Source organism: Sorex araneus, chromosome 6, assembly GCF_027595985.1.
Source record: "Sorex araneus isolate mSorAra2 chromosome 6, mSorAra2.pri, whole genome shotgun sequence".
Taxonomy (NCBI): domain Eukaryota; kingdom Metazoa; phylum Chordata; class Mammalia; order Eulipotyphla; family Soricidae; genus Sorex; species Sorex araneus.
Window position 1 is genome coordinate 28,712,180 of NC_073307.1, and position 26,407 is coordinate 28,738,586.

Below are 26,407 nucleotides of genomic sequence, written 5' to 3' on the forward strand. Positions count from 1 at the left end.
CAGAAATAGAAAATTAATAAAATTTTAAAATATTTTTTAAAAAAGAAAGGAGGGTGAGGGTGTGTTAATGGGGGGCGGGGGTGTGACTTTCAGATGTGCCAAGTAGGCTTTTGACTTTTAAGCATAGTGTTTTCATAGCAATATATCTATTTCCATATGCTTGTTTATTTTATCATTTGTACTACAACTGCTGTGTTACATGCCTGATAAAGATATATTCTTCATTTGGTTTTTAGGTTAAAGCCATTCACATCCACCGTGACATGTTCTCAGTTCAAAATGGCTTGCTGACACCAACATTAAAAGCTAAGAGACCTGAGCTGAGAGAATACTTCAAAAGACAAATAGAAGAGCTTTACTCAATCTCCATATGAAATTCAAGGAAAGTTCTTCTCAGTGTAATGGACTGTGTAGCAATATTATAGTTACTCCTGAAAGTAATGAGTCAGCTTAATGGCGCAGCTGAAAATGAATAAGCACGTGACCATATGACAGCCTTTTCCTGTCCCGAGAGGTCTTTAACAATATTTTCTCTATCATCACTGAGTACACTTTATTTTTATTAAAATGGATTGTAGTGAGCTGCTAAAATATTGCAAATGGCAATGTAAAAATCAAGACTTTTCTCAAAAACTGTGTACCACTAAAAGTAATATATTCTCAATGTTCACAGAACTATTAAACATAAAGAAAAAATAACTGATATATTGTACCTAATTATTTGTGGAATAGTAAAGATACAGCAAATACATAGACAATATGGACTACCTCATGCAATAACTGATTGTCAAGTCGCAATGAACTCAGACTTAAAAAATTAAAAACAGGTATACAAAATCATGCTAAAACTCTCTAGCTCACTCTCTAGAATTTGGATTCTTTAAACATGACAATCCTTATTGATGTGAAAGTTTTCTAATTTTTACTTTTATCCCTGAAAAACATAAGTTCAGATGTTATTAAAACAACTGTGATGCTAATACAGCATTTAACAAAATATTTTAACATGTTTTCTCATTTATTAATTTCAATTAGAATTCATAAATTACATAGAAAAATATAACATAAAACTCAAGGATATGGGGCCGGAGCAATAATATAACTGTTAGGGTGTTTGCTTTTCACATGGCTGACCCTGGTTTGATCCCCAGCATTGCCTATGGTCCTTTGAGTCTGCCAGGGGTGATTTCTGAGTGCAGAGCCGAGAGTAACTCCTGAACACCACCGGGTGTGGCAAAAAACCAAAATAAATAAACAAACTTGACATGGATAGTATCATATTCACGGACTTCTGACCACAATAAGCTCTAAAGGATATCTTCTGACTCTCTTGTTGAAAGGACCTTTGTGGAAAATGGAGAGGAAACCCAAAATTATTTCTCCATTTGGGCAGCAATTAATGTATTAATATTCCTCACTGGCTTATACCAGTATTCTATTCTAAATATGTTCATGCGATTTCTGAGAAACTTAGTATAACTATAATTCTGAACAATTTCACTTTCTTGCAGTAACACTATCAAGGTGTTTTGCATATTTGGAGGAAAAAATGTTAGTTTCAAATAAAATATGTAACTTTGACGAACCTCTTCAAAATACCCCTAGAAAACTCCTTAAGCCCATAGATGTTCTTGGACCTAGGTGCCACTAGTCTTATATAATTAAAGCCAACATGGACAGCAATTCAGTTTCAAGCTACAGATTGTACATCTGATGGAGAAACAGTACCTAGGACAATTCTCTTCAGTAAGGAGAAGACCCTGAAGGCAGAGGTGAGGTACTATTCAGAGTAGAGGCTCTTTTCACTACAGTAAATCTGAGTTGTCAAATAAATGCTGTTGGTTAAAAACTGCATCAAGCCACTGGATGAAGCTACATTAGTGATACACAATTATTTTATTCTTGGCAAACCACAGCTTTTTGATGGATTTATTCAATAATTTATATTTGACTCTGGTGCATTCTTTCTTCGGGTCCATCACTTGTACTTACAAATTGCATTTTTAGTAAATGAGCCAGTTCTATGAACATTAATTTTAAAGATTTTAAAATGGATACTAAAAATGTCTGAGGACACATTTATAGGACATTAGTGTTTTATGTTTACTATATGTTTGAATAATCAAAAGACAAAATGCTTAACTGAATTATTTAGACATACTGTTTCAAGGCAGGTATTTTCCCATTTCAAAAACAATGAAACTGCTACCCATAATCTTTCCGTTTAACTAAAATTTCATAGTTGGCTTTGCTTCCAAAGATACAGGGTAATATAAGCAATCTAAAACAACAATTTTATTTGACTCATGCCTCATAGTAGTTAGAAATGAAAGGTCATGGACAACTGAACATTTCTTCTTTTTCTCACTTTAAACCCTTATGTTTCCACTAGTGATCCTGACCCACGTGAAAATCACCACATATGGGCCAATACATAGTTGTGATGAGAGAAGCAAACATTGGCCCTAAATATGTTGCATGTACGTTATTTATTTCTCTGTTTAATGCCACTAATTTTTTAATAAAGGAAAAATTAAACAATATGTGTTAATGAAAAAAATCCTTCAGATTTCCCATTTTTATTCTGGGGAAAAGTTTCTCTTTAACCATTGTAGAAAAAGGTTATTATGGACATAACACATTTATATTTCTCGTGGATATCAGTTCCTATTTATGTCTAATGAGATCAATTTCTGAAGCATAAACATGTTCTTAAATGTCTGGTCTTTTATCTGTTACATTTAATATGCTGGTAATCCTCATATTTCACAAATTAATGTTTATATTATAGGATATACACGTCTTTCCTTTTATGTAAAAGATATATTTGTATTCTATTTCCCTCCATATGAGATAGGACTCTGACAAGGTATAATGTATAGGCTCAGCTCCACATATTAGAAACTTCACAAACTCATAAACCCAAGGAGTCAACATACCATGTCTCACTTTTTTGAGCAAGTTAATCTTTCCTTCTATATTTAGGTAAATTTTCAAGCATGAGAAAAATAGAAATTTCCATTACTATTTGCATAGTGAGGTTATATTATAACCAGTTAATTTTATTTTATAACCATCCAATAAACCAGTGCTTTTTCCAATTAAAGAAAATTAATTATTCTTGGGATGGAAATTTATCTTAGTAGTAGAGATCATGCCTCTTACATAAAAGGTCCTGGGTTAAATCCCTGGCAATACACACACACACACACACACACACACACACACACACACAGGCACGCACACGCACACGCGTAAATACATACATGCACACATACACATGTGCATGAAGAATTCTTTATTTTCAAAATATATGAAACACCAATGTGATATAGTGTATTTCAAAATACTGTGAAATGAATGTAAAGAATGGGGAAATGTATTTCTGCATGAAAACAGACTACTTAAAAATTTGCTTAATGTCTCAGGAAAAAATGAATAATTATATGCAATTTTTTGCCTGTTTTTATTTTTAAGAAAGGATTTACAACACAAAAAATTATCCTAGTAGTCTGAATTTTCTCAAGTATATTCCAAATTTATGTGAACCTACTATTAGATGCACTAAAAAGGGAGTTAGCACATTCAAGTGAAGAAAATGAGAAACTCTTCAGTTAGGACATGTGAATGATTATAACCTATAGCAATACATAAATACCTGAAAGCATTTCTAAACATGGAACCAAACTCAAAAGATTTTCATGACGTGTAGAAACTTTTAAACATTCATTTGATTGATTAGTCAATATTTTCTTGTTATATCATCACAAAAACTGCATGGGGAGAATTACGTATTTTTTTTGAAGAATTGCTTATTTCAATTTTTTAAAATGATATTAAAAGATTACTTTTAAAATATGCATAAAGTATCTTCATGTAATTATATTTTTAATTTTATTATGGTAGCATGCATATTAAATATAAAATGCATTTATGAAAACTTTTGTAAAAAATAAAGACTTCTTTCTCAAAGTTGTATATAGTCACTACTAGATATGTATTTATAAAGCATAATCCTATAATGCTAGTAAATTTGTTATTTAAATGCTATGAAAATATGACCTCATTATACCACCTTATCTTATCCTAGACCTTCTTTCTCTGAAGGCCACCCAACCCCCAAAACTTTTGATTTTTCTTGAGAGGCTTTCCTTTGCTTTATAATTCCCTATTTCCATATGTGTCCTAGATTTATATCATTTTTATATTTTTAAAATAGAAATGATGATGATTTTGAAAGGGTGTCCTTTAATGCTTCTTACCCACCTGCAAGTTATGGGTCTGTAGAGATAGTACAGTAGGTAAGGTGCTTGTCATGTATGTGGCAAACCAGGATTTGATCTCTGGCACCCCAGATAGTCCCCCAAGTCCTGCCAGGAGTAATCCCTTAGCACATAGCCCAAAGAAAGCCTTGAACACTGTCAGTTATGGTCCTAAAACACAACACACACACACACACACACACACACACACACACACATCCACCTGCAAGTTAACAGATACATCTTCTTTAAAAGGTGCATTCAGCCATATCTAAATTATGCAAATTATTAGAGATAATTTCTATAATTCATTACTTAATCATGCAAATCCTACTTCTCTCATGGCTTTTAGTTTCCTTGGAGTTATTCATGTCTTTTCTGAATCATTACAGGGCCTTTTTATATTAGTCTTTCTAGTTCTACCCCCAGCTTCTTCAAATTTCACTATCCTCATTTTAGTCAGGGCAATGTTTCTAAATTGAAAATCTAGTCATGCTGCTCTCCTGTTTAATATTCCTCTGGTGACTTCCCATAGTTTCCAGAACAAAGTTCAGACTTCCTGATTCAGCACACAAGCCTTAGCATCTCTTCTGCCCTTCCCCCATGACGGCTCCAGTCATACCAACTACTTTGTGTAGTGCCCTAAAAACGTCATGCTTAACGTAAGAGTGAAAGTTTGTAAGTTGTAACTCTACCTCACGGTGATTCGTTAAAAAATAAAAATTAAAAAAAAACATGCTTTTCTGTATCTCCCATGGCACTGAGTCCCCTTTTCTTAAAGTACCCAGTTAATTTAATCTCCTCCCTTCTATTTAATTCCTAAATCTTAAAATGAAGCTCAACAATCCTTTACTGTGAGAAGCTTCTTTCATGGCTAACTTGTTGATTGTCCCTCTGAGTTGCCTGATGCTGTAGTCCCAGTGCAGGTGATCTGGTGACTGCTCAAGAAACAGTTATTGAATAACAACAACAACAACAAACTCTGGTCCTTTTTAGATATTGCAGAGCATTAATATTATAATGTCTGAAGTGACTTTCCTTATGTCACTGATTTTTTTCCATTCTTGTCAGCTAGGAAATAATGGTTTTCAGTTAGATCCTAAAAAACAATCTCTTCAAAATTTTGAATTCATTTCCCCCCTGAAGTTAGTAGCTCCCATGATCATTCCAAATTTGGTCAAATTCATTGCATGACTCAAGAGAAACAGTAGAAATTTTGAGTCTTGAAATTCTGAGAATTGACTTAAATAAAAGAAAACGTCAAATGAATACTCAGGGTTGAATGTGTGCATCGATGTTTGTGTATTTGAGGATGGAGTTAGGAGAGACAGCTGAGCTGGAATATCTCTACCAAATGTAACTCATCCAACTGTTCCTTCCCATTTTATAGGATGGCTCTATGAGTAGCTTTAAACAAAAAAACTCTCTCTCATTCCTTCCCCTAGCATGGCTACCAAGGATTCTGGGCTCCGAAAGCTGCACAGGAACATAACAAATGTACTAAAAAAGTATCAAGAGACTCAAGACACCTGTGCCAAGCATATTTTATAATGAACGTCTTTAAGATGTGATTTCTTCAGCCATAAAAAGAGGAGTAAACTAGGTCATCTTCTCAGAAGTCCAAGAAATCACACTGAAGACAATTCCTGGTTTTCAAATTTAAGTGTTAATTCCTATAAATTGTTACCATATGGTATGAATCAGTATAGTAACAGTTTTAGGGAACAGGATTACAAAAGGGCAGATAAACTTGTGTTTTAAACTGTTTTCCTTTTATTCAATGTTTCTTTAATTTCTAATCTGACTTCCCAAATGGCCTTTAAGAATCAAGTTTTTTCACACCTCTTATTCACAAAGGCAAAAAGTGGAACCTGGAGACTTGAAAAAGTGAACTAGAAACTATCACATATTATGAATATGACTAAACAAAGTAATGTCCAAGTGTATGAACAGCTTTAATATGCAACAAAACAGATTCTTAATTTAATGATCATTTCTAATTCACCTCTGCATCTCTAGGACCTACCACCTTGCCTAACTAGAGTAAGGAGGTGAGTATTGATTCAGTGACAATACACTATCTAATCAGGTAAGAATTCCTACTGTCCTTTACAAAATTAAGTTTTTAATGATTACATTCTTATGTGTTCTAATGAGCAGGTTTTAAAAAACTTCATGAATTTAAAAAATTGTAAATGAAACTATTGTACAGATATATGCACACACAATGTATCACGGAAAAGCCTGAGGTTTTGTAATTTTGTCTTTACAGATTGCATTTTTAATGTTGTGAAATGTAATTTTCACCTGACATAGGTTTTTTGTTGTTTCTATGTGCATATTGAGGATTCAGGGTTTTGACGAAGAAGTCTGACCATCTTGTCATAGGTGGGTGGCCATGTGGTCTTTTGAAATCCGGAGGAATCCAGTCAGTTAACAGCACTAGTCCAGTGGTCGTCTGAATCACATTACGTGTCCGGCCCATCAAACCCTGAATGAACGGTTTGAGGCTCTTCCTGTTCCTGAATCGGGCAGATACCACTGGGCTACACTAGCACGTGACATGGACGAATGGATACGTTATTGGCGCCTGCTCAAGCAAATCGAAGGTCAACGGGATGACAAGTGATACAAGTGATTTATGTGCATATTATCTATATGATGGGACAGCCTTGCAAGCTTCCCATCGTGTATTCATATGCAAAATCCAGTAACAAGCTGGATCTCATTCCCCTGACCCTGAAGAGCCCCCAGAGCAACATTGTTAGGAGGATCGAGTCGAGATAGACTTCTAAGATCTCAGGGAAAGGACGAAATGAGATGTTACTGAGCCCACCCGAGAAATCGGTGATTAACGGGATTTCGTGATTCGTGATTATCTATATGAGATGACATCAGATGGTTCAACTTGGGTGTGTGTGTCAGGGAGGTTATCCCTCCAGTTGGGTAGATCCCCAGGGCACTAGGAAGGAAGCCACTTTGGAATTCTCTCTCTTTACTTCAAAAGCTGCTCAGATGACCAAGAGGCTAAGGGTGTCTACTTGTCTTTGGAAAGAAACTGCCTATAAAACATCATTCAAATGATTGGTTTGATTCACAAATACTACACCACTCCCCACCCCACCCTGCCCCCAAGTAATTGGTGGCCAGGGAAAAAACTGAAGCTGATTGCTCAGGTGGATGCTTCACTCCAGTTTGACCTTGCTGCAGAGATCCAAAAGTCCACCTTTATAGACTTCCGGTACTGTTGTGATAAGGAGACCCGCAGAGAACAGCAGTACTGGTGTTGGGCCCATCAGCTGAGAATCAAGGGCAACCACCTGGCCTAGGAACAGGCTTTCCCCGAAGCTCTCCCTTAACGTGAAACTAGTAGCCCCCGCCAAAGGTCCTCTATGAGCACTGCATACCCTAGGGGGCAGTGCCATGGCCGCCTGGTTACTGCTTCTTCCCAGATGCCCTTGCGCGGCTGGTTGCCGATAAAAAGGCAGGAGCACTGCGCGCCGCTCCAATCCAGCGCCGCCGGGCGCCCGCCTCACTCGTCTCCTTGGCCGCGCCTAGACGCCGCCCCGCGCCGACTCCCCCGGGCTCTTCAGAAAAGCCACTTGGCGAGACTTTCGAGGGTCCAGGGACCGCCAGAACTGGGGGGTGGGATGGCAGTGTGGCTCCGGGCCTACACCCGCAAGAAGCGGGCAGGCCAAAGGCTCAACCTAACCCCGACGCCGGACCTAAGCGCCTGGGCCAAAGCGGAGGCCCCGCCGGGCCCGGGCCTCAGGGGGGCTGCCCGGGGTGAGCCGGCTGCCCGCGGTGGGCTCGGGGAGGGCAGGGCGCGGCAGGCGGGCGGGCGGGGACCCCAGGGTTTCCGACCTCAAACGTCTGACCTCTGGCCTGCCAGGAGCCGGCAGGGATGGAGGTTTGCGGAAGATATCGGAGAAAGCGGAGCGGCGCTGCCCGGGAGGCGACGGCTCGGCGCTGGCGAGGTGCGTCGCCCTTTGACCCCTTCAAGTACCGCTTCAGGGGCTGTGCGGGTGTCGCTCCGGGACGGGCTTTTTGGGGTTGGTGGGTTGGTGGGTTGGTGGGTTGGTGGGTTGGTTGAACGTCAAGGCTGTCTTGCCAAGATATCTAAAAGCAAATGATATTAAGGTTTCCAGAAAAATCTTCAGAGGCTGTGCCGGTGTCTCTCCGGGACGGGCTTTTTGGGGTTGGTTGGTTGATTGGTTGGTTGGTTGGTTGGTTGATTGGTTGGTTGGTTGGTTGGTTGGTTGGTTGGTTGGTTGGTTGGTTGGTTGGTTGGACGTCAAGGCTGTCTTGCCAAGATATCTAAAAGCAAGTGATACTAAAATTTCCAGAAAAATCCTTCGTACCATCAGCATCCCACCACTCTGGTTCTACTTTTTTCCCCCTAAGAGGTTCCCAAAGAGCCTTTCAGAAGCCAAACAGTCGTGAACTGTGAGCCAGAGTCAGTCGTGACCGCGCAGACTAATCGTGCTGACTGTCTGTTTACCAGCCCCCAGTTAAGATTCACCAGAGAGAACAGCCTGCAAGACGCCGGCGCCAGGGAAGAGACTGAGGAGAATGCCGCGCTGTTGAGTGTACGTATGTTTCGCCCGTGATCCCAGACGGTGTGATCCCCCGTGGCATTCCACAACCCTCCATATCAATGTTCAGTAGAGATGTTAGAGCTTTCTAGAAATTTATTTTAAAGAACCTTTTAAAAAAATAAATAAACGTTTTTGTGGTGTCATTAAGTGAAACCTTGAATGTTTTCATTCTGGCATTTTCATATTTTTTTCACCTTGACAAAAAGGACTGGAGTGATAGCACAGCAGGTAGGGCATTTGCCTTGCATGCGGGCGACCCGGGTTCGATTCCTCCGTCCCTCTTGGAGAACCCGGTAAGCTACCGAGAGTATCTCAGCTCTAGGCAGCGCCTGGCAAGCTACTTGGGACGTGTTTGATATGCCAAAAATAGTCACAACAAGTCTCACAATGGAGACATTATTGGTGTCTTCTCCAGCAAATCGACGAACAACGGGACAACAGTGTTACGGTGACAAAAGAAAGGATACATTACTGTCAAAATAGCGTATAATTTCTTGGGGCTGGAGCGACAGCGGGTAGGGTGTTTGCCTTGCACGCGGCTGACCCGGGTCCGATTCCCAGCATCCCATATGGTCCCCTGAGTACCACCAGGGGTGATTCCTGAGTGCAGAGCCAGGAGTGACCCCTGTGCATAGCCAGATGTGACCCAAAGAGCAAAAAACAAACAAAAAAGAAAAATAGTATAAACTTTTTGATCTGCTATAGTTAGTATAGATTCCTTGCTATGTATTTAAGATGTAGAGTAGGAATAGAGAGACCAGATTTTTTTTTTCTTTTTGGGTCACACCCAGCAATGCACAGGGGTCACTCCTGGCTCTGTACTCAGGAATTTCTCCTGGTGGTGCTCAGGGGACCATATGGAATGCTGGGAACCGAACCCGGGTCGGCTGCGTGCAAGGCAAACACCACCCCACCCCACCCCCTCCCCCCGCCGCCCGCTATCGCTCCAGCCCCACAGAGAGACCAGATTTTAAAAGTTGTAGCTTGTCTGACATCAGAAATAAATTTGATAATTGTACTGTTTTAGCTTACTTATTTCTCTATAATTTCTTTTTCCCTAAGAGTGGATGAAAACTGTTTCAACAGAAGGCATTACTTTTTTTTTTTTTTGGCAATTACGTTTTTGGGGGGAGAGGATTGCCTCCTAAGCAATGCTCAGATATGTCACTTCCAGTAAAAGCCAAATAATTTAATGTTCATTCCAGCAATCTGATGCTGCTCAGGCCAAGCCTCACTTGGGCATGAAGTCCCTAGGAGTGGCTGATAGCCTCTAGGATCATACCTGGTGGTGCTCAGGCGGCCATGAGGTGTTGGGTATTGAATTCAGTGTCTTGTATATGCAGAATATATGCCCCTGACCTTTGAGCTATCTTCCAGGCCACAAAAAAACTTTTTAAAAAAGTCTTTTACCCCAGATTTTAACAGTGCTAAGTATTCCTTATAAATGATTCAGGCCATGCCCCCCACCCAAATATTTAAATAGCTTCTTTTGAGTTTTACATTTTTCAATGCCTTTTTTCATTTTGCGGGTTGTCACTCTTGTTTATTCATCTCATTGAGTTATCTTTAAAAACATGGAGGATATTTTTGTTTTGTTTTGTGCCATACCAGGTGATGTGTGGTTACTCCTGGCTCTGCACTCAGGAATTATGCCTGGCAGGGCTCAGGGGACCATACAGGATGCAGGGGATCAAACCTGGGTCAGCTGTGTTGCAAGGCCCTATCTGCTGTGCTATCACTCAGGCCCCTAAAAATATGGTTTTTATTATCTGCATAGTGTTAAGTCTTATGGGCAGATACAGTGTGATTTGTGGGGGTTGGGGCGAAGTTTGGGCCACATCAGTGAAGTTCAAGCACTGCTCCCAGTTCAGTGCTTTGGTGGGTGTTGCTCCTAATGGATCATGTGAGGTGGGACCAAGAAAGGCTCCTGCACAGAGAGCATATGCTCAATCCCATTGAACTAGCTCTTTGGCCTGAGATATGCTGTCATTTTATAACTTTTCCTATGGTTTGTGCATTGAGATTGTATCCAAGATTTTGCTGTTGTAGATATTGTAGATACATGTAGACGTCCTGATTGAGAAGTTTTGTATCACAAATCATTACCCTAAGAGACATACTTTGCAGTGGGTCAAGTGTTAAATTATATTTTAAAACTTCTGTTCTTATTGGAAATTGTAGCATCTTACTTGAACATAATATATAATATATATACATATATATAGTTGATTAAAAGTAGTATATTGTGGGGCTGGATGAATAGTACCGTGCGTAGGGTGTTTGTCTTGCACGTGAACGACCCAGGTTCTATCTCTGGTATCCCATATAGTCCTCTGAGCCCCTCCAAGACTAATCCCTGAGTGCAGAGCCAGGAGTAACCCTTGAGCATCATTGGGTACACCCCCCAAACAAAATAAAAGTAATATATTGTTTTACTTTCTATTATTTGAAAGCTGGTATAGTTGTTTTTCATTTTTGTCTTTTCATTTTATTGACAACTGCCGCACCTAGCAGTGCTTAGGACTTACTCCTGGCTCTGCATTTGAGGATCACTCTGTTGGGGCTTGAGGGACTACATGAGGTACTGGGGATCAAACCTGAGTCAGCCTTGTATAAGACAAGCACACTGTGCTATTGCTACAGCCCACCTTTTCTGTTTCTTTTTTGTGAAATATTCATTGTATATTGAAGATGGACATATGCACACACAAAAATAATTTCATCTTTAATTTTATTTCTGATATTTTAAGTTTATCTATTAATATTTAGTTTTTATAGTTGGACCAAAAAGAAAAAGCTCTCCTTCCCAAGGTGGATTAGAAATATATAGTTACTGGTTTATCTTACATTATTTAATTGGCAACTATACTGTTGATTCCCTAGATAGGCCCTTAATATTATATTTTAATATTTGTTTTGTTTGGGGAGCCACAGTTGACTGTCCTTTAGGCTTACTCCTTGCGCTCTGCTCAGGAATCATTCTTGGTGGTGCTCAGGGAACTATAATGTGGTGCTGGGGATTAAACCCAGATTTGCCACGTGAAAGGCATAAAGCTTTACATACTGTACTATCTCTTGGCCCCTAATATTTATTGTTAGATGTAATATTTAATATCGAATTATATCTGTGATATATAAATCTATTACACATATGAAACTGTTCTACAAAATCAACATTAGTTCATTTTCAAAACAACCAAATCGTTGTTGTATTATATAACAAAAATATTCGATCTCATAATTTGTACTGTCTTTAATTCTTATTTCACATAGGAGTCAGAAACTGATGGTCTCCAGGCTCACAGTAGTTTATCAAATAGTGATCTAGTATCAGGTAAGACTGTTGCTGGATGTGAACTTCTTCTTTCTTATAATCACAAAGAATCCATCTGTAATTGCCCTTTTTTCTGAGTGGAAGAAGTGTTTTTCGTATTCTTCAAAGTGTTTCTTTATGCTTGTGCTCTGGGTTTCATCCTCAGCAGTTAAACACACACCAGTAAATATGAATTTTAATTTGTGGTAACAGCTGCAAAACAGATGGATTAGTGTGATTGAGTTTTTTTGGAATGACTTGGGAAAACTTACCAATGAACAGATTGGCTTTTGAGATCTGAAGAAGACAAGAAATTGACTGTGCAAAGAAATGATTAAGGAGGACTCCATAAGATGAGAAAAAAAAGTGAGGGGGCCTGAGGAATAGCTCAAGAAGTAGAGCATGCACTTTGCATGTGTGAGACCCTGAGTTTTTTTGGTTTTGGTTTTGGTGGGGTGGGGGCACACCCAGCAGTGCTCAAGGGTTACTCCTTGCAGACTCAAGGAACCATATGGAGTGCCTGGGATCTCACCCAGGTTGGCCATGTGCAAGACAAGCACCCTACCTGCTCCACTGTCTCTCCAAACCTAAGACCCAGAATCTGATTCCTGAAACTCCATGCCTGCAGCATACGGCCAGGTGTGGCTCAGGTGACACTCAAACACTTCATGACAGGGATGAACCTTGTCAAAAATAGCTTCCAGTGCACATCCCTACCCACAATAAAGGCAGGTAGCCTTTATTTAAAAAAAAATAGCAGAGTGAGGAAAAAGAGACCTCTGCTGAAAAGGATTAATAGAAGTTTGGAATGTATAAATTAATTATAGCTGGCCTAACAGACCCAATAAAATGTAAACAACAAAACTAGGGAAAAACAAAGCAAAATCTGAAGTTTGGTGGGCAAACCAAAAAACAAACTGACTTAGACTTTTGATTCAAAAATCAGAGATATTACATATTCCTAAAGAAATGAGTATAAATATTATTGACAATAGGTGAGTTTGGGGAGATATTTAAAAGTAATAATTCCATGCTTTAATCCCTCCCCCAACATTGTGTAGCCAGACAACTGCTTGGTTTTTGTTCATTGCTTGTTGGGTCACACCCAGCAATGCTCAGGAGTTACTCCTAGTTCTGCATCCTGGCAGTTCTTGGGGGACCATATGGATGCTGGGGATCAAACCCAGGTAGGCCACGTGCAAGGCAAATGCCCTACCTGCTATACTATTGCTCCTATCCCAACAGCTTCTTGTGTTTTTCACTCTGGCATTCCAGAAACACTGAAGCAGAGAGTTTAGACTGAGGGAAGCTAAACATGTCAAAGCAGGAATAATTCAATGCTAAAAGTTAGCAGTGATGGGGCCAGAATGATAGTACAGGAGGTAGGGTGTTTGCCTTGCATATGGCCAGCCCAAGTTCAGTCCTGGCACCCCATGTGGTCCCCCAAACCAACCAGTAGTGATTCCTGAGCACAAAGCCAGGAATAATCCTGGAGAACCACAAACAAAAATAGCAGTGGAGTGCCAGGAGAAGGAAAACGGATTAAGTAAAGTCTGTAGAGTTAGTGATGAAACCCACAGGTCCCTTATCCACTCAGGGCAATTCCATCAAGTAGATTAAAGGATTCCTCTTTTGGAAATTTTTTTGCCAGAAGAAGACCTATATCTGACACTAATTATATGGCTCTGTCCATCTTTCAGTAAAAACCACCATTTACAAAGTCCTTCTCATGAATCTAGAGTTTCCAATTTATTTTATTTTTTAAATTATTTTTTATCTTATAACTTTATTAAGCCATCAGTTTAGTTACAGACATTCCATGTTCCAACATTAGTCCCACCACCATTGCACCTTCCCCAAACCATTATTTCCAAATTTCCCAATCACCTCTTAAGCCTGCCACCATAGTAGACCTCAATAATTTATTTTATATTGCTTGTTATAAATTATTTACTGAAAGGATGATCAAAAAATGTTTTCTTAAAAAAAAAAAATGTTTTCTTAGAAAAAAGTTAGTGAAGATTGTTGTATCTCACCATGGAGCCATTAAGCTCTTATGTAAGAGATTACTAAAATGTTGTTATAGGTTAAGACTTCTGTGTTTATATTTGTTAATCAAGATTGGTTACTTTCTACATTATATCACATCCAATCTGGTGTGTGACTCCTGCTTTATCAGCTGTAGAGTTTGAGATGTTGCTCCAGGGTGTCCAAAGTTTTTAACAGGGTGATAAAGCTGGAGTTAAATTTTTAACTAGGTGGACTAGGTGGTGGCTTAGGGGCATGTGACTGACTGGGGCTTCTGGCAGTACAAGGGATGGGGGGAGCTGGCCCATCCCCAACCCTGTGAAAGCCTGGAGATTTCAGTTACAAAACCTGCATACCTGAGTTTTTCAACAGATTAATTTCTGGATGAAGCTCACCTGAGCAGTGGAGCCTGGCTGGGAGTATGGAAGTTTTCGACTGCCAGGGCTCTGTTTGGGCAGGCACTGTGCTCATCTCCTCCCCCCCTCCCTGTACCCCAGATGACTCAGCCTTTTTGTGGGGACTGGGACAAATTCTGTCCTTAATTGATATTTTAGTGCCTCATTCTTGAACATTTGAACTTTATCTGGCATTTAAAACATTTCAGGAGCTAGAGAAATGGTAGTTTCTCTATGGAGTTAAAGTATTTGCCTGTGTGGCTGATCACTCCAGTTTGATTCCTGGTATCACATGTGGTCCCCTGAGGCAGGAGTAAACTATGAGCACCACTGGATAGGCCCCCCCTAAAAATGAAAGACATCAGCAATGTTGATTCTGTTAGCCTGTGAATGCAGAAAATTTTTTCTATTTCTTTGTGGGTTATTTTTTTCTGATTTCTTTCATCAGTGTCTTACAGTTTCAATGTAATCTTTTTTACCTCCTTGGCTAAATTTATTCCTAGTTATTTAATCTGTAGTTGTAATTGTAGATGTAGTTGTAAATGGTATTGACTTCTGATATTTCATTGTCCATGTATAAAAACAAATTTTTATATATTGATTATACTCAGCACTGTCACTGTTACTGTCATTCTGTTGCTCATCGATTTGCTCGAGTGGGCACCAGTAACATCTCCATGTGAGACTTGTTACTGTTTTTGGCATATTGGCTACGCCACAGGTAGTTTGCCAGGCTCTGCCGTGCAGGCGAGATACTCTCGGTAGCTTGCCGGGCTCTTCCAGAGGGGTGGAGGAATCGAACCCAGGTGGCCGCATGCAAGGCGAACGCCCTACCTACTTGCTAATGCTCCAGTCCATACATACTCATCAACTTTACTGAATTTGTCTATTCTGATAGTTTTTTTTTTGGTGGAGTCTTCAGGGTTTTCCTTGTGAAAAACCATGTTATAAACAAATACTAACAGTTTTGATTCTTCCTTTCCAGTTTGGATGCCCTTTTATTTCTTTTCCCTATCTAATGCTTGATCTAGGAGTCCTATTATTATGCTAAGTAAAAGAGCAAGAGTGAGTGAGCACCCTTGGGGATGGGTTGCAGGAGGGGGGTGGGGAACACCCCAGCAGTGCTCAAGCTTCCTCTTGGCTCTAAACTTATATCAGTCCTGGTGGACTGAGTGGGTAGGGAACCATATGGGATGCCAGAGATCAAACCTAGGCTGTCCGTGTGCAAAGCAAAGTCCTACCCACTGTACTATTATATTATTCCGGTATCTGGTAAATTTTTAGTTATAAGTAGAAGCACTTTACATTTTTTAGCATACAATTGCACCTACATTTATATAAATTTGAATGCTTAAGGTTATGATTCTGTTTTCTGTAGAAGCATTTTATCCTTTTTGTTTGTTAATTCAACAGAACTAAGTTTGCAGGATCATAATTCTCTTCTGAACTGTTCGACCATGGACTCTTCTAAAGAGAGTTTAAGTAGCTTCCCATCACCTGAAGTATTCCGAGGATCAGATTATTTTGGTGAGAAAGTAATTTTAACTATTCGTTAGTCCACTACAGAAGTTGTATATTTGTCTAAAAATTCCCTAGTGAATAAAGTTTCTTTTGAGAAAAGTACTGTCTTCCTCACTGGTATCATCATCTCCTGCCCATTGTTCCTGTGATCCATGCTTACTCACACAGGGCTATAGAGCAAGAGCCCTAAGATCACAGAAGGATAAAGAGATTTATATTTATGTGTAATATACAGCCATAATTAAGTTTTGTATATAATGTGTATATACTTGTTGTTTGAACTGTGAAATATTTTTTCTTTCCTATTATTGCCTTAGAGAGAAAAAAAAACCCCAAAAGTAAACAAAAACAGTGTCAAATGTTAATGAGGCTATTCCCTGCTTGAATTTTCTCTACAAATTGTTATTTATATATTCACTATGCCTACAATTAGGAGATGTCAGTTAATGATGGCAGATTGAATGCATGCTTTCCTCCACAGCTTTCTCAAATGTCAGAAAATGGCCTTTTGAAAAAACACATTAGGGTAAAAATAATTGAACAGACTTAGGCATAAGGTTAGGAAAAATAGCAAATGATCTGACAAAGAAAACCTGAGAAAGTAAAGATTTAAATCAATAAGAATATCCAAGAAACAAGTGAATTTGTACTGCAGCATCCCAGAAAAACTTGAAATTTAGCAACATCAAATACTTGTAAAAGGATATGGCGGAAACATGAAAAATGTAGTAACTTTTTTCTGACTCAAATAAAGCTTGGATTCCTTGGGATATTTTAAAAGAAAGGGACCCTGAAGTGGAAGACACTCTATACTATTAATACCAAGGATATTATGTTGTGGTAATTTGAATACTGATTCCATTACTCACTCTGGTAGTAGTAATAGAATAGAGGGTGCATGTACATAGAGGATTGTACTTAAAATCTTTGGTTGTGGGTTTGGCCATGTCACTTTGCATCAGTGAGTGAAACATAAACCTTTGAAATATGCTTAAATAGTTCAACTAATTTTCCTGCCCTTTTGCCATCATGAGAAGACTAATTAGCTTTTGCTTCTCATGTACCTAGAATGAGGTACATGTAATTGAAATTTTGGAGCTCTTTTATGTTTAAAAAAGAACAACTGTTTCAACTACTGTATTGAATGCAGAGAAGGGATTTCAGTGAAAATGTATGGATCTGCTTACTCAGTGCTTATTTTCTTTCTAATTCAACACCGCATTTCTCAACTTCCAGAATATTGGTGACCAGACTTGAAACTTCCTGGCAGGAGAATAGACTATTTTCCTGAAGAATCTCTATTATCCATAAGCAAGTGCTTATTTGACTTCAGTTCTTTTATGAAATGGACAATTCATAAGACTCTATGGTGTGGGGGCTAGAGTGATAGCACAGCGGGTAAGGCGTTTGCCTTGCATGCGGCTGACCCGGGTTCAAACCCAGCATCCCATATGGTCCCCTGAGCACCACCAGTAGTAATTCCTGAGTGAAGAGCCAGGAGTAACCCCTGTGCATTGCCAGGTGTGACCCAAAAAGAAAAAAAAAAGACTCTATGGTGAAGCCAACAATGTGACAGGCTCCACCTGGGTCATAGAAATTTCACTCTGTCTTTTCAGAGCTACTCTTAAATTAGAGTCAAGAGTCATGATGACTAGAGTTCTGAGAAATGCCTCTAACATGAAAAATAGAGAGCAAAACGAAACTTGAAAGTGAGATCAGAAAATGTTGACAGGAAGCCCTGGGCTCTTCCCATATATACACTAATTTAAACAAAATTATTCAGATAGGTTTCCTTTATGGTAAATCTAGAAACCAGGTGAAGGACTTTCCATACCTTAGTAAACATGAGACCAATCATATCAAAGGTGGTAGGAAAAAAACAATTTGTTTTGTTCTGGGGCCACACCCAGCAGTGCTCAGGGGTTACTCCTGGCTTTGCACTCAAGAATTACTCCTGGAGATACTTGGGGGATACTGGGTATTGAATCTGGGTTAGCCAGATAATAGGCAAGTGTCATATATGCTATGCTATCGCTCTGACGCCAGTAGGAAAATTTAAGATATCTTTTCACCATAAGCCCTGCCACTACTTAGCACAGCACTAAACACTTGAAAAGAACCCTATCTCCCAGTTTCTTCCTAGAGAGGAAAGTAATGGACTAAACATGTATCAAAATTTGTAAAATTCTAAGAATTCTTTAAAGGATTGGCTACTCTCTTGCCTAAGGGACCTGACATACTTTAGAAACCTCAGGTAGACTGAGAACAAAGTTGGCTTTTTGAACTAGAATACAAGTATTCCCCAGAGCTTCTCACTAGCTTAGCCACCAGCTAAGTCACGAGGGTCTGCCTCCAGTAAAGGCTATAATTCTCTTTTACCTGTCTTGGGAACCAATGGAACCAAGATATGAAGAATAAAAATACTGGGTTGGAAGTAACATCTACTTTAAAGAGCTAGAATACATATTTTGCATGTGGGAGGCCTGGGTTCAGTTCCTCAAACTTCGTGTTCCTCTTAGCACTGCCAGGAGTGACCATTTAGAACACCAAGCTTGAAGTAGCCCCTTTGCAAGCAAGCAAGAAAGGAAGGTGATTTGGACTGGCATGTGGATTTGAGGATTCTAGAATCTTTAGTTTGGTGAAGATTTAAGCCTATATAAGGATAGCCAGAATCTATATGAGTCTGTTTTTTGTGTGTGTTTTGGTTTTGTTTTATTTGTGGGTCATACCAGGTAGTGCTCAGGACTTCCTCCTGACTCTCTACAATCAGGATTGAGGATAATATTTATCCAATCTTATTAATTTTGAGATTACATCATTGAAAAAATATAGTTAAGTAGAAATAATTTTTTAAAATTTTCTAGGGAAAACATATGGTAGTTATGATATACCAGAAAAGTAGATAACATTTTTATTACAGTTTGCCATCATAATGTCTACATTGAATACTGGTCTGACTAAATATAGAGCATTAAGATTTAAGGACTATGGAAAAGTAAAGTGAAGGGTGGGAAAAGCTAGCATGAGAGATGTTGGTAAATAACCTCATCATTCCATAGAGGGACCTCAGTAGAATGTATAAAAGTGACAGTAAGTAATAGCAGCATGTTATTTAGTGATGGGTTGGTTAATGGTACTTAGGTGTACATTTTACATAAAAATATAAAAGCCAGCTCCTATATGTGCTATATCTTCCTTAGATCAATACTTTTTGGGGCAGGGGAGTCAACTTGGTGGTACTCAGGGATTATTCCTAGCTATGCACTCAAAATGCACTCCTGATTGGGACAATATGGGGTATGGGGAATTGAACCCAGGTCAGCTGCATGTAAGACACCCTACCTACTGTACTATCGCTCCAGAGCCTATATACATGCATTTTTATTGAGCAAACATTAATGAAAGAAAGTGGATTAGAGAATCACTGTCATTACTGTCATTCCGTTGTTCATCGATTTACTCGAGCGAGAATAAAACAGATCAAATATTTTTTTTTATTATTCTGAAGGCATTAGGGCTTATCTAATGCCAACTAAAACCTTCAGAAAGCATAACTTGGTGTGGCTAGGCTCTTAAATTAGTGGTAATGGAAAGGTAATCTGTTTGTATATTGTTCAGGGTTTTGTGCTATTTTTCCTTGCTTATTTTAGACTGGGCATGTCCCAAGTTGGAAGAACACATGTTATGCAAGAATTCTACTCTTCTGGATACCAGTAAAGCAGTAGCAATAGAGGAAGCACCATTGTTTCCAAACCTCTCTGCAATTTTAGGTGAGTTTTCACATTCTGGTTTTCTGTATGTCAAAGGGGACACCCTCATCTACATTGTAAAGACAAAGTATTTTTTCTTTTGAATGGTTTCCAAGCTAAGTTCATGAATTAGGGTTATCTTTGGGTATATCTAATATCTATTAGTAGCTTAAGCATGTATAGATTTACTTTAATTTAATTTGGTTTTGGGCCACTCTCCACACTGCTCAGGGATTATTCCTGACTCCTTACTCTTCACTCCTGGCTGTGCTCAGGGTACTATGTGCAGTGTGAGGGATTGAATCTGGATCAACCATGTGCTAGTCAAGTGCCCTATCTACTGTACTTTCTCTAGCTCTGATTTTTTTAAAAATGGTTTTTATTTTGAAGTAAGTTTAGACTGTCATAGAGTTGTAAAAATAGTCTAGAGGGTTCCCATGTACTTCTCACCCAACTTTCCCTAATGCTATACTATATAGCTATATAGGATGCCCTTACAATATCTGTAGCACAAATATTATTGCTAGATATTACAGTAGTGGAAACTTAGAATTCACCAATATAAAACTATTAATTGAAACTATATACCTTATTCACATTTCACCAAGTTTTCTACAGTATTTTATTCTTTATAAGGATCCTATTGAAGATCCTGAATTACATTTTATAGGTATTTCTTCTTTCATCTACTGCAGTCATGATAATTCTGAGTCTATTGCTGTTCAGTTATTTTGTAGAATAACTCTCAGTTTGAATTTGCATAATGTTTTTCCTTGTTTGAAATAGGTTGTACAGTTTTAAATAATGCAGTTTTAAATAAAAGAAATACTGTTTGGTGGTGGTATATGGGCACTGGTGAAGGGATGGTTGTTTCAGCATTGTATAACTGAGACCTAAGCCCGAAAGCATTGTAATCTTCCACACGGTGATTTAATAAAATAAAATTTAAAAAAAATAATAAAAGAAATTCTGTTGTTTTCTTTATAGGGAGGCTATGTAAAGGTGTGTTAAGTATTACCATGACTCTACAAGCTGTAGCTATACAAAAAAATAAATTCTCAGGAGAGTCTCACAATTTTTTCATCCTTCCTTCTATTCTGATCCCATTTTCTTCTTAGTACTTCTTTCCTATCCACCCATTTAGGTAATATGTCTCAAGATTATGGTTTATTCTTGTACTTCTTTTGCATAGATGAAAAAAAGTCTATGCAATTTCTATATTCTTTTATGAAGAATAACAGTTATACTATTTTACTTTTCTTTTTCTACTTACTATGTACTTACTGGAATGGGAGGTAGTTCATCTGGCTAGTGTGTATGCATGTTTTCGTAATGGAGGTCCAGAGTCAGTCTCCCACATCACTGATCTCTCAGGCACTGCTGGGAGCTACCTCTGAGCAGCACATTGAAAACCGCTCTTCATCCTCACCAATGTGGCCCCACAGATGTGGCCCCAAAACAAAAAAACATGTACTAGAAATTACTCTTCATGCAAAGAGCTTTCCCTCATTTTTTATAGCTGTATCAAGATTTAAATAGAGATTTCCCTTTTTTTATAGTTGCATAGTATTTCATGATATGGGTATATTTTCAGTTATTAAATTATTCTTACAATTTGATATTCATATTTTCTCCAATGTTTTGCCATCACAAAGATTTAATGAAGAGACTCAAAGAAATTTATAGTATACATTTTGATTTTATTGTTTTTTTTAATAATCAAGGTAGATTCCCAGAAGTAGGCTAGCTGGCTCCAAGGGTAATTGGATACATGTGAAACAGGAGTGGTAACTTTGTTTCACAGGATTATTGTAAGAAGTAGTTAAATTTATAGATGTAAAATGACTTAAACATTTAAAAAATTAGCCTGAAACAAGTTAGTAGATTCCTGCATCTCTAAAATTTTACAATTTTGTTTCTTTTTGCTTTTTTGTTTCTGGAACACACCTAGTAACTCTTAGGGACTCCTACAGCTCTTGTCTCTGGAGTTGCTACTGCTAGTGCTTGTGGGACCATGCAGTGCTGGGATCAAACTTGGGCCTTTTGCATGCAAAGCAGGCACTCAGCCCCTTGAGCTATCTCAGTGATCTGGTTTCACTTTGGCATTTGGATGACCTAATTTAGGAGGCAGTTTTAAGAAACAAATGAACACAGTGAAACAATACAATTATAAAAGCAAACTGTTTTTTCCCCAGTGTATTTTATTTTATTTTACTTTTTGTTTGTTTGTTTGTTTGTTTTTGAGCCATACCTGGCAATACTCAGAGTCTCTGCATTCAGGAATTGTTCCTGGCTGGCCCAGGAAACCATATAGGATATGAGAGATAGAGCCCAGGTCAGACACGTTCAAGGCAAATGCCCTACCGGTAAACTGTACTGTTGCTCCAACCTTGATCCCTATTTGTTTTATCACACGAATCACAAAATCCTGTTAATCGTCGATTTCTCTAGCGGGCTCAATAACCTCTCAATTCGTCCTTTCTCTGAGATCTTAGAAGTCTCTCTCGACTCTGCCCTCCCAAGGATGTCTGCCTGTCTGCCGCACTGGAGGCTCTTTCAGGGTCAGGGGAATGAGATCCAGCTTGTTACTGGCTTTAGCATATGAATACACCATGGGAAGCTTGCAAGGCTGTCCCAGGTGGGCAGGAAACTCTCAGAAGCTTGCCAGTTTCTCCCAGAGGGAGAAGTAGGCTACAAGAAGTAGGCAACAAGACTCTCTGCATCGCTCTCTTCTGGGAGCTTGCTTTTAAGTCTCTGGATGTTGGCCGTTGATGGGATTACACACGCCTGGGTTCCTCTGCCGGTACCTTCGTGCGTGAGGCCTGTCCGAATGTGTGGAGAGAGGCCTCGAGCATGGCTGTAGCTAGGTTCCAGTGGTCTTCGGCCGCCAGGAGCTCTGCTTGGGGTTGGGAGGGAAGCTGGAGCCCATTCCCTCCGAGGGGCCCTGGGCAAGACAGTCAGGTGTGCGGGCAAGAAACTCTCTGTTTTCCTATTTTATAGGAAACATTTATTTTTTTCCCTAGAGTGCTTTTAGCCTTTAGTCTCAATTTGGATGATGTATTTCTAATAGATTTCTCCTTCTGCCCAGGTACTACTTCAGAAGACTACCAGAAATGCCATAAAAAAATGTAAGAATTAACATTTTTGTGTTAATGTGATGTTTTGCTTTTCTACACCCTGTGTTCTAATAGTTACATATAGGTATGATTGTTAGCTAACAAATTTAGATGTTTATTATTCAGTGTTTGAGGATTTAAGTGTTTCAAAATTTTAATTGATGTGTTCATAGTAGACTAAATTAGTTAAAAACAAATCTTTGGAGGCAGGAGAGATAACTCAGTGGACCAAGCACTACTTTGCATGCAGGCATGTTATCAAGAAAATAAATTTTTTTATTTTAGTTTTTGGGTCACACCAAGCTATGCTCTGGGCTTACTCCTGGCTCGCTTAGGGGACCGTGTGGGATGATGCCAAGAACAGAACCTGGGTTGATCATGTGCAAGGCAAGCACTCTACTCATTGTACTATTGCTCTGACCCTCAAGTAAATATAATTTTAATAGTAACTGTAGATGGAAAGGGAAATAGAACAAAAAATTATTCATAAGAGTTAGATTAAATGATTTATTTGAGCTATATTTTGACTGAGCTTCTATCTCTTTTGCTGTTCCTTGTTACAATAAGGCAGAAACAATTGTATGATGATTTGTTCACTGGGTGAAGGAACACAGAGAAAAGTGAAGGTGGGTTGGGGGTTACAGATGATTTAACCTTGGAAAAAACTGAGAAGGGGGTCTATCTAGCAAGAAAGATAGAGAGACTGGAGAGCAGGGGATAGGTTCTGGACTGATACTTAGTTGTCCTCTTGGGAAAGTATATAGAGTCAAGCAAGATCTGCATTATTGTGATGGTATCTTATATAATGCTTATATTTAACTGATGACAAGGTTGTTAAGAAAATGAAATCTATTACTGTTATTCTTGGGTCAGTTGTTTGTTGGTAAACAGCAGCAAAAATTCTAAAGATAAATTATTAAGGACACCTGAGAAAATGATGATGTTATCGCTTTTGAAAAATTCTTTATAGCTCTTCTTTAAAGTAGATTTGTAATAATTAGTTGCACAGTGTTTGTTAAACTGTGTACCAGGGGACACAAAGTAATAATAATTGGAAAAAATTCTTTATACATTTTTCAATACAATATATTTTTTAAAGGGAAAGAATCATGGTGGTTTTATTATAAATGATACTATTTGTGAATACCTATTACCTACTATACAGTTTATAATTCTTTTAAATTAAAATGCACATTCTAAACATTAAAAGCTTACAACTTTTAACTGGGGTTGTGGCTTCATGATAGAGTAACTTGCCTTATCTGTGTGGGGCTCTGAGTTCAGTACTCAGCATTGAAAAATAAAATACAATTAAAAAAACAACAACACAATCCTACAACTTTGATTAAAACCTAATGGACATAGAGTCTTTTTTTATTAGTATAATACATGACTATTTCCTGTGTATTAAAATGAAGAAAATCTAGGTGCCAGCGAGGGCTCAGTGGCAGAAGTGCCTGCCTTGCAAGCATGAGACTGGAAATTTGATCACTTTCCATCTGTGTTGAGCGTATCTCCTTTCTCTCTGCCGTTGGAACACCTGGAGCTACAAGAGGGTGTGTGATCTCTCATGTAGGACAGCTAGTTATGTGTGGGCACAATAGTTGAACATATGTTTGCACTAAAGCTAGGCTTGTCACTCCCAGTGAGTACATATGTTGTTTTCACAACTAAGAAGTACAACTACAGCAACCAAGCTTGTGTATGACCTTTGGTCATTTCAGCAATAAACCATCAGCAAAAATGGGTAGGGTATCTGGGGGGGGGGGGGGGGCGTAGCTTAAAATGATGGAATGGAGTGAATGTCTTGCAAGCATAATGTCTTGCGTTAGATTGTCAGCAGTGTAGAGCCCCTGAACACTATGGACCAATCTGAGCAGTGAAACTTCAGGCCTGATCCATGAGTTTAGTATCCCTAGGAGTTGCCCTGGTTATGCCCTCAAAACCACCCCGAAGCACTTTTGGAAGATATCTATGAAAAGGGGGAGTAGAAAATTTGAAAGATAAAAATATAAAAATAATGAAATAGCACAGGGACAGAAAGATGTATAGAGGTTAAGGTGCTTATCTTACATGCAGATGACCCTAGTTCAGCCTGTGGTACCATATATGGTTTCTCCAAGCACCTTTAGGAGTGACACATGAGCAAAGAGCCAGGGTAAGCCTTAATCACCACCTAGGTGTGGTCCCAAAACAAAAACAAAGTAAAAAAGAAATGGAGCAAATATTAATGTTTTACTATATATATCAGATCTTATTTCCAATGTCCCTTAAATGATACCCTGTCTTACAAAAATAAATCTTACCACTTGGATATGCAAAAAAATATAGCTTTATCTTTTATTTTAAAAAAAATTGGGAGGCCACATCTGTCTGTGTTCAGGACTTATTCCTGACTCTGTGCTCAGGGATCACACCCAATGGGCTGTGGATTATATTCCCCCCCTTTTTTTTTTGAGAAAGAGATTTACATATTGGTTTCCATAGAGGCTGACCCAGACAATATTCCCACTAGTAATGAATGAACGTTCCTTTCTCATCATAACCCCACCAATACTGTCTCTAGACTTTTTGATATGTACCATTCTCACTGGCATGAAACGATATCCTAATGTTGTTTTGATTAACATTTACCTAATTATGAGTGATGATGAGCACTTTTTCTTTTTGTTTTGTTTTTTTGGGCTATACCCAGTGATGCTCCTGGCTGTGACTTGGTAATTACTCCTAGCAATGCTCAGGGGACCATATGGGATGTCAGGGATTGAACCCGGGTCAGCACTTTGCAAGGCAAACACACTACCTGCTGCATTATCTTTCTGGCCCCTGATGAGCACTTTAAATAGGAAAATGCCTGTTTATCTCCTCTCCTCAGTTTTGGATGGAGTTGTCAGATTTTTTTTGTTGCTGAGCTTTGTGCATGCTTCATATAGCTTGAATATTAGACCTTAATCTGATGTATTGTTTGAAAATATTTTCTCCCATTTAGTCAGATATCTTTTATTATATCTTTAGTTTCTTTTGCTGTGCAGAAGCCTTTTAACTTGATGTAGTCCATTTATTTTTTTGTGAAGACACATCTCAATGGTAATTTTCTAGAAAAGTCTTCCAGTGTTTTCTTCAATGTATTTTATGGATTCTGGTCTAATCGCAAGATTTTTGTTTGCTTACTTTTGGGCCACATTTGGCAGTGCTCATATTTACATCTAGCTCTGCACTCAGGGGTCACTCCTGGCAGTGCTCAGGGAAACATATGCAAGCATCAAACCCTGGTTGACCACACAAGGCACACACTCTATTGGCTGTACAATTTCTCCAGCTCCAACTTTCTTTTTTTCCCCTTAGAATTTCTTTGATTATTCTGGGAATTTTATGATTTCATACAAATTTTAGTAGAGTTTGTTCCGAGTCTTTGAAAAACATCA

At 38.7% G+C, this 26,407-nt stretch overlaps 2 protein-coding genes across 6 annotated transcripts in view; both read left to right on the forward strand.

Moving 5' to 3' along the window:
- ACSL6 (acyl-CoA synthetase long chain family member 6) overlaps positions 1-3,248 on the forward strand; it is a 66,160-nt gene extending 62,912 nt beyond the window's left edge. For all 5 annotated transcript variants that reach the window (XM_055142912.1, XM_055142911.1, XM_055142913.1 and 2 more), the window contains one exon: positions 237-3,248. In XM_055142912.1, coding sequence (XP_054998887.1) covers positions 237-374 — 138 coding nt within the window. In that variant the 3' untranslated portion in view covers positions 375-3,248. The remainder of the gene's footprint in view (positions 1-236) is intronic.
- A 2,965-nt stretch (positions 3,249-6,213) lies between these two features.
- MEIKIN (meiotic kinetochore factor) overlaps positions 6,214-26,407 on the forward strand; it is a 72,234-nt gene continuing 52,040 nt past the window's right edge. Inside the window, exons 1-7 of the mRNA XM_055142020.1 lie at positions 6,214-8,048; positions 8,086-8,239; positions 8,767-8,851; positions 12,134-12,194; positions 16,010-16,123; positions 19,768-19,887; positions 22,955-22,994. Of these exons, the coding sequence (XP_054997995.1) occupies positions 7,655-8,048; positions 8,086-8,239; positions 8,767-8,851; positions 12,134-12,194; positions 16,010-16,123; positions 19,768-19,887; positions 22,955-22,994 (968 nt within the window). The 5' untranslated portion in view covers positions 6,214-7,654. The remainder of the gene's footprint in view (positions 8,049-8,085; positions 8,240-8,766; positions 8,852-12,133; positions 12,195-16,009; positions 16,124-19,767; positions 19,888-22,954; positions 22,995-26,407) is intronic.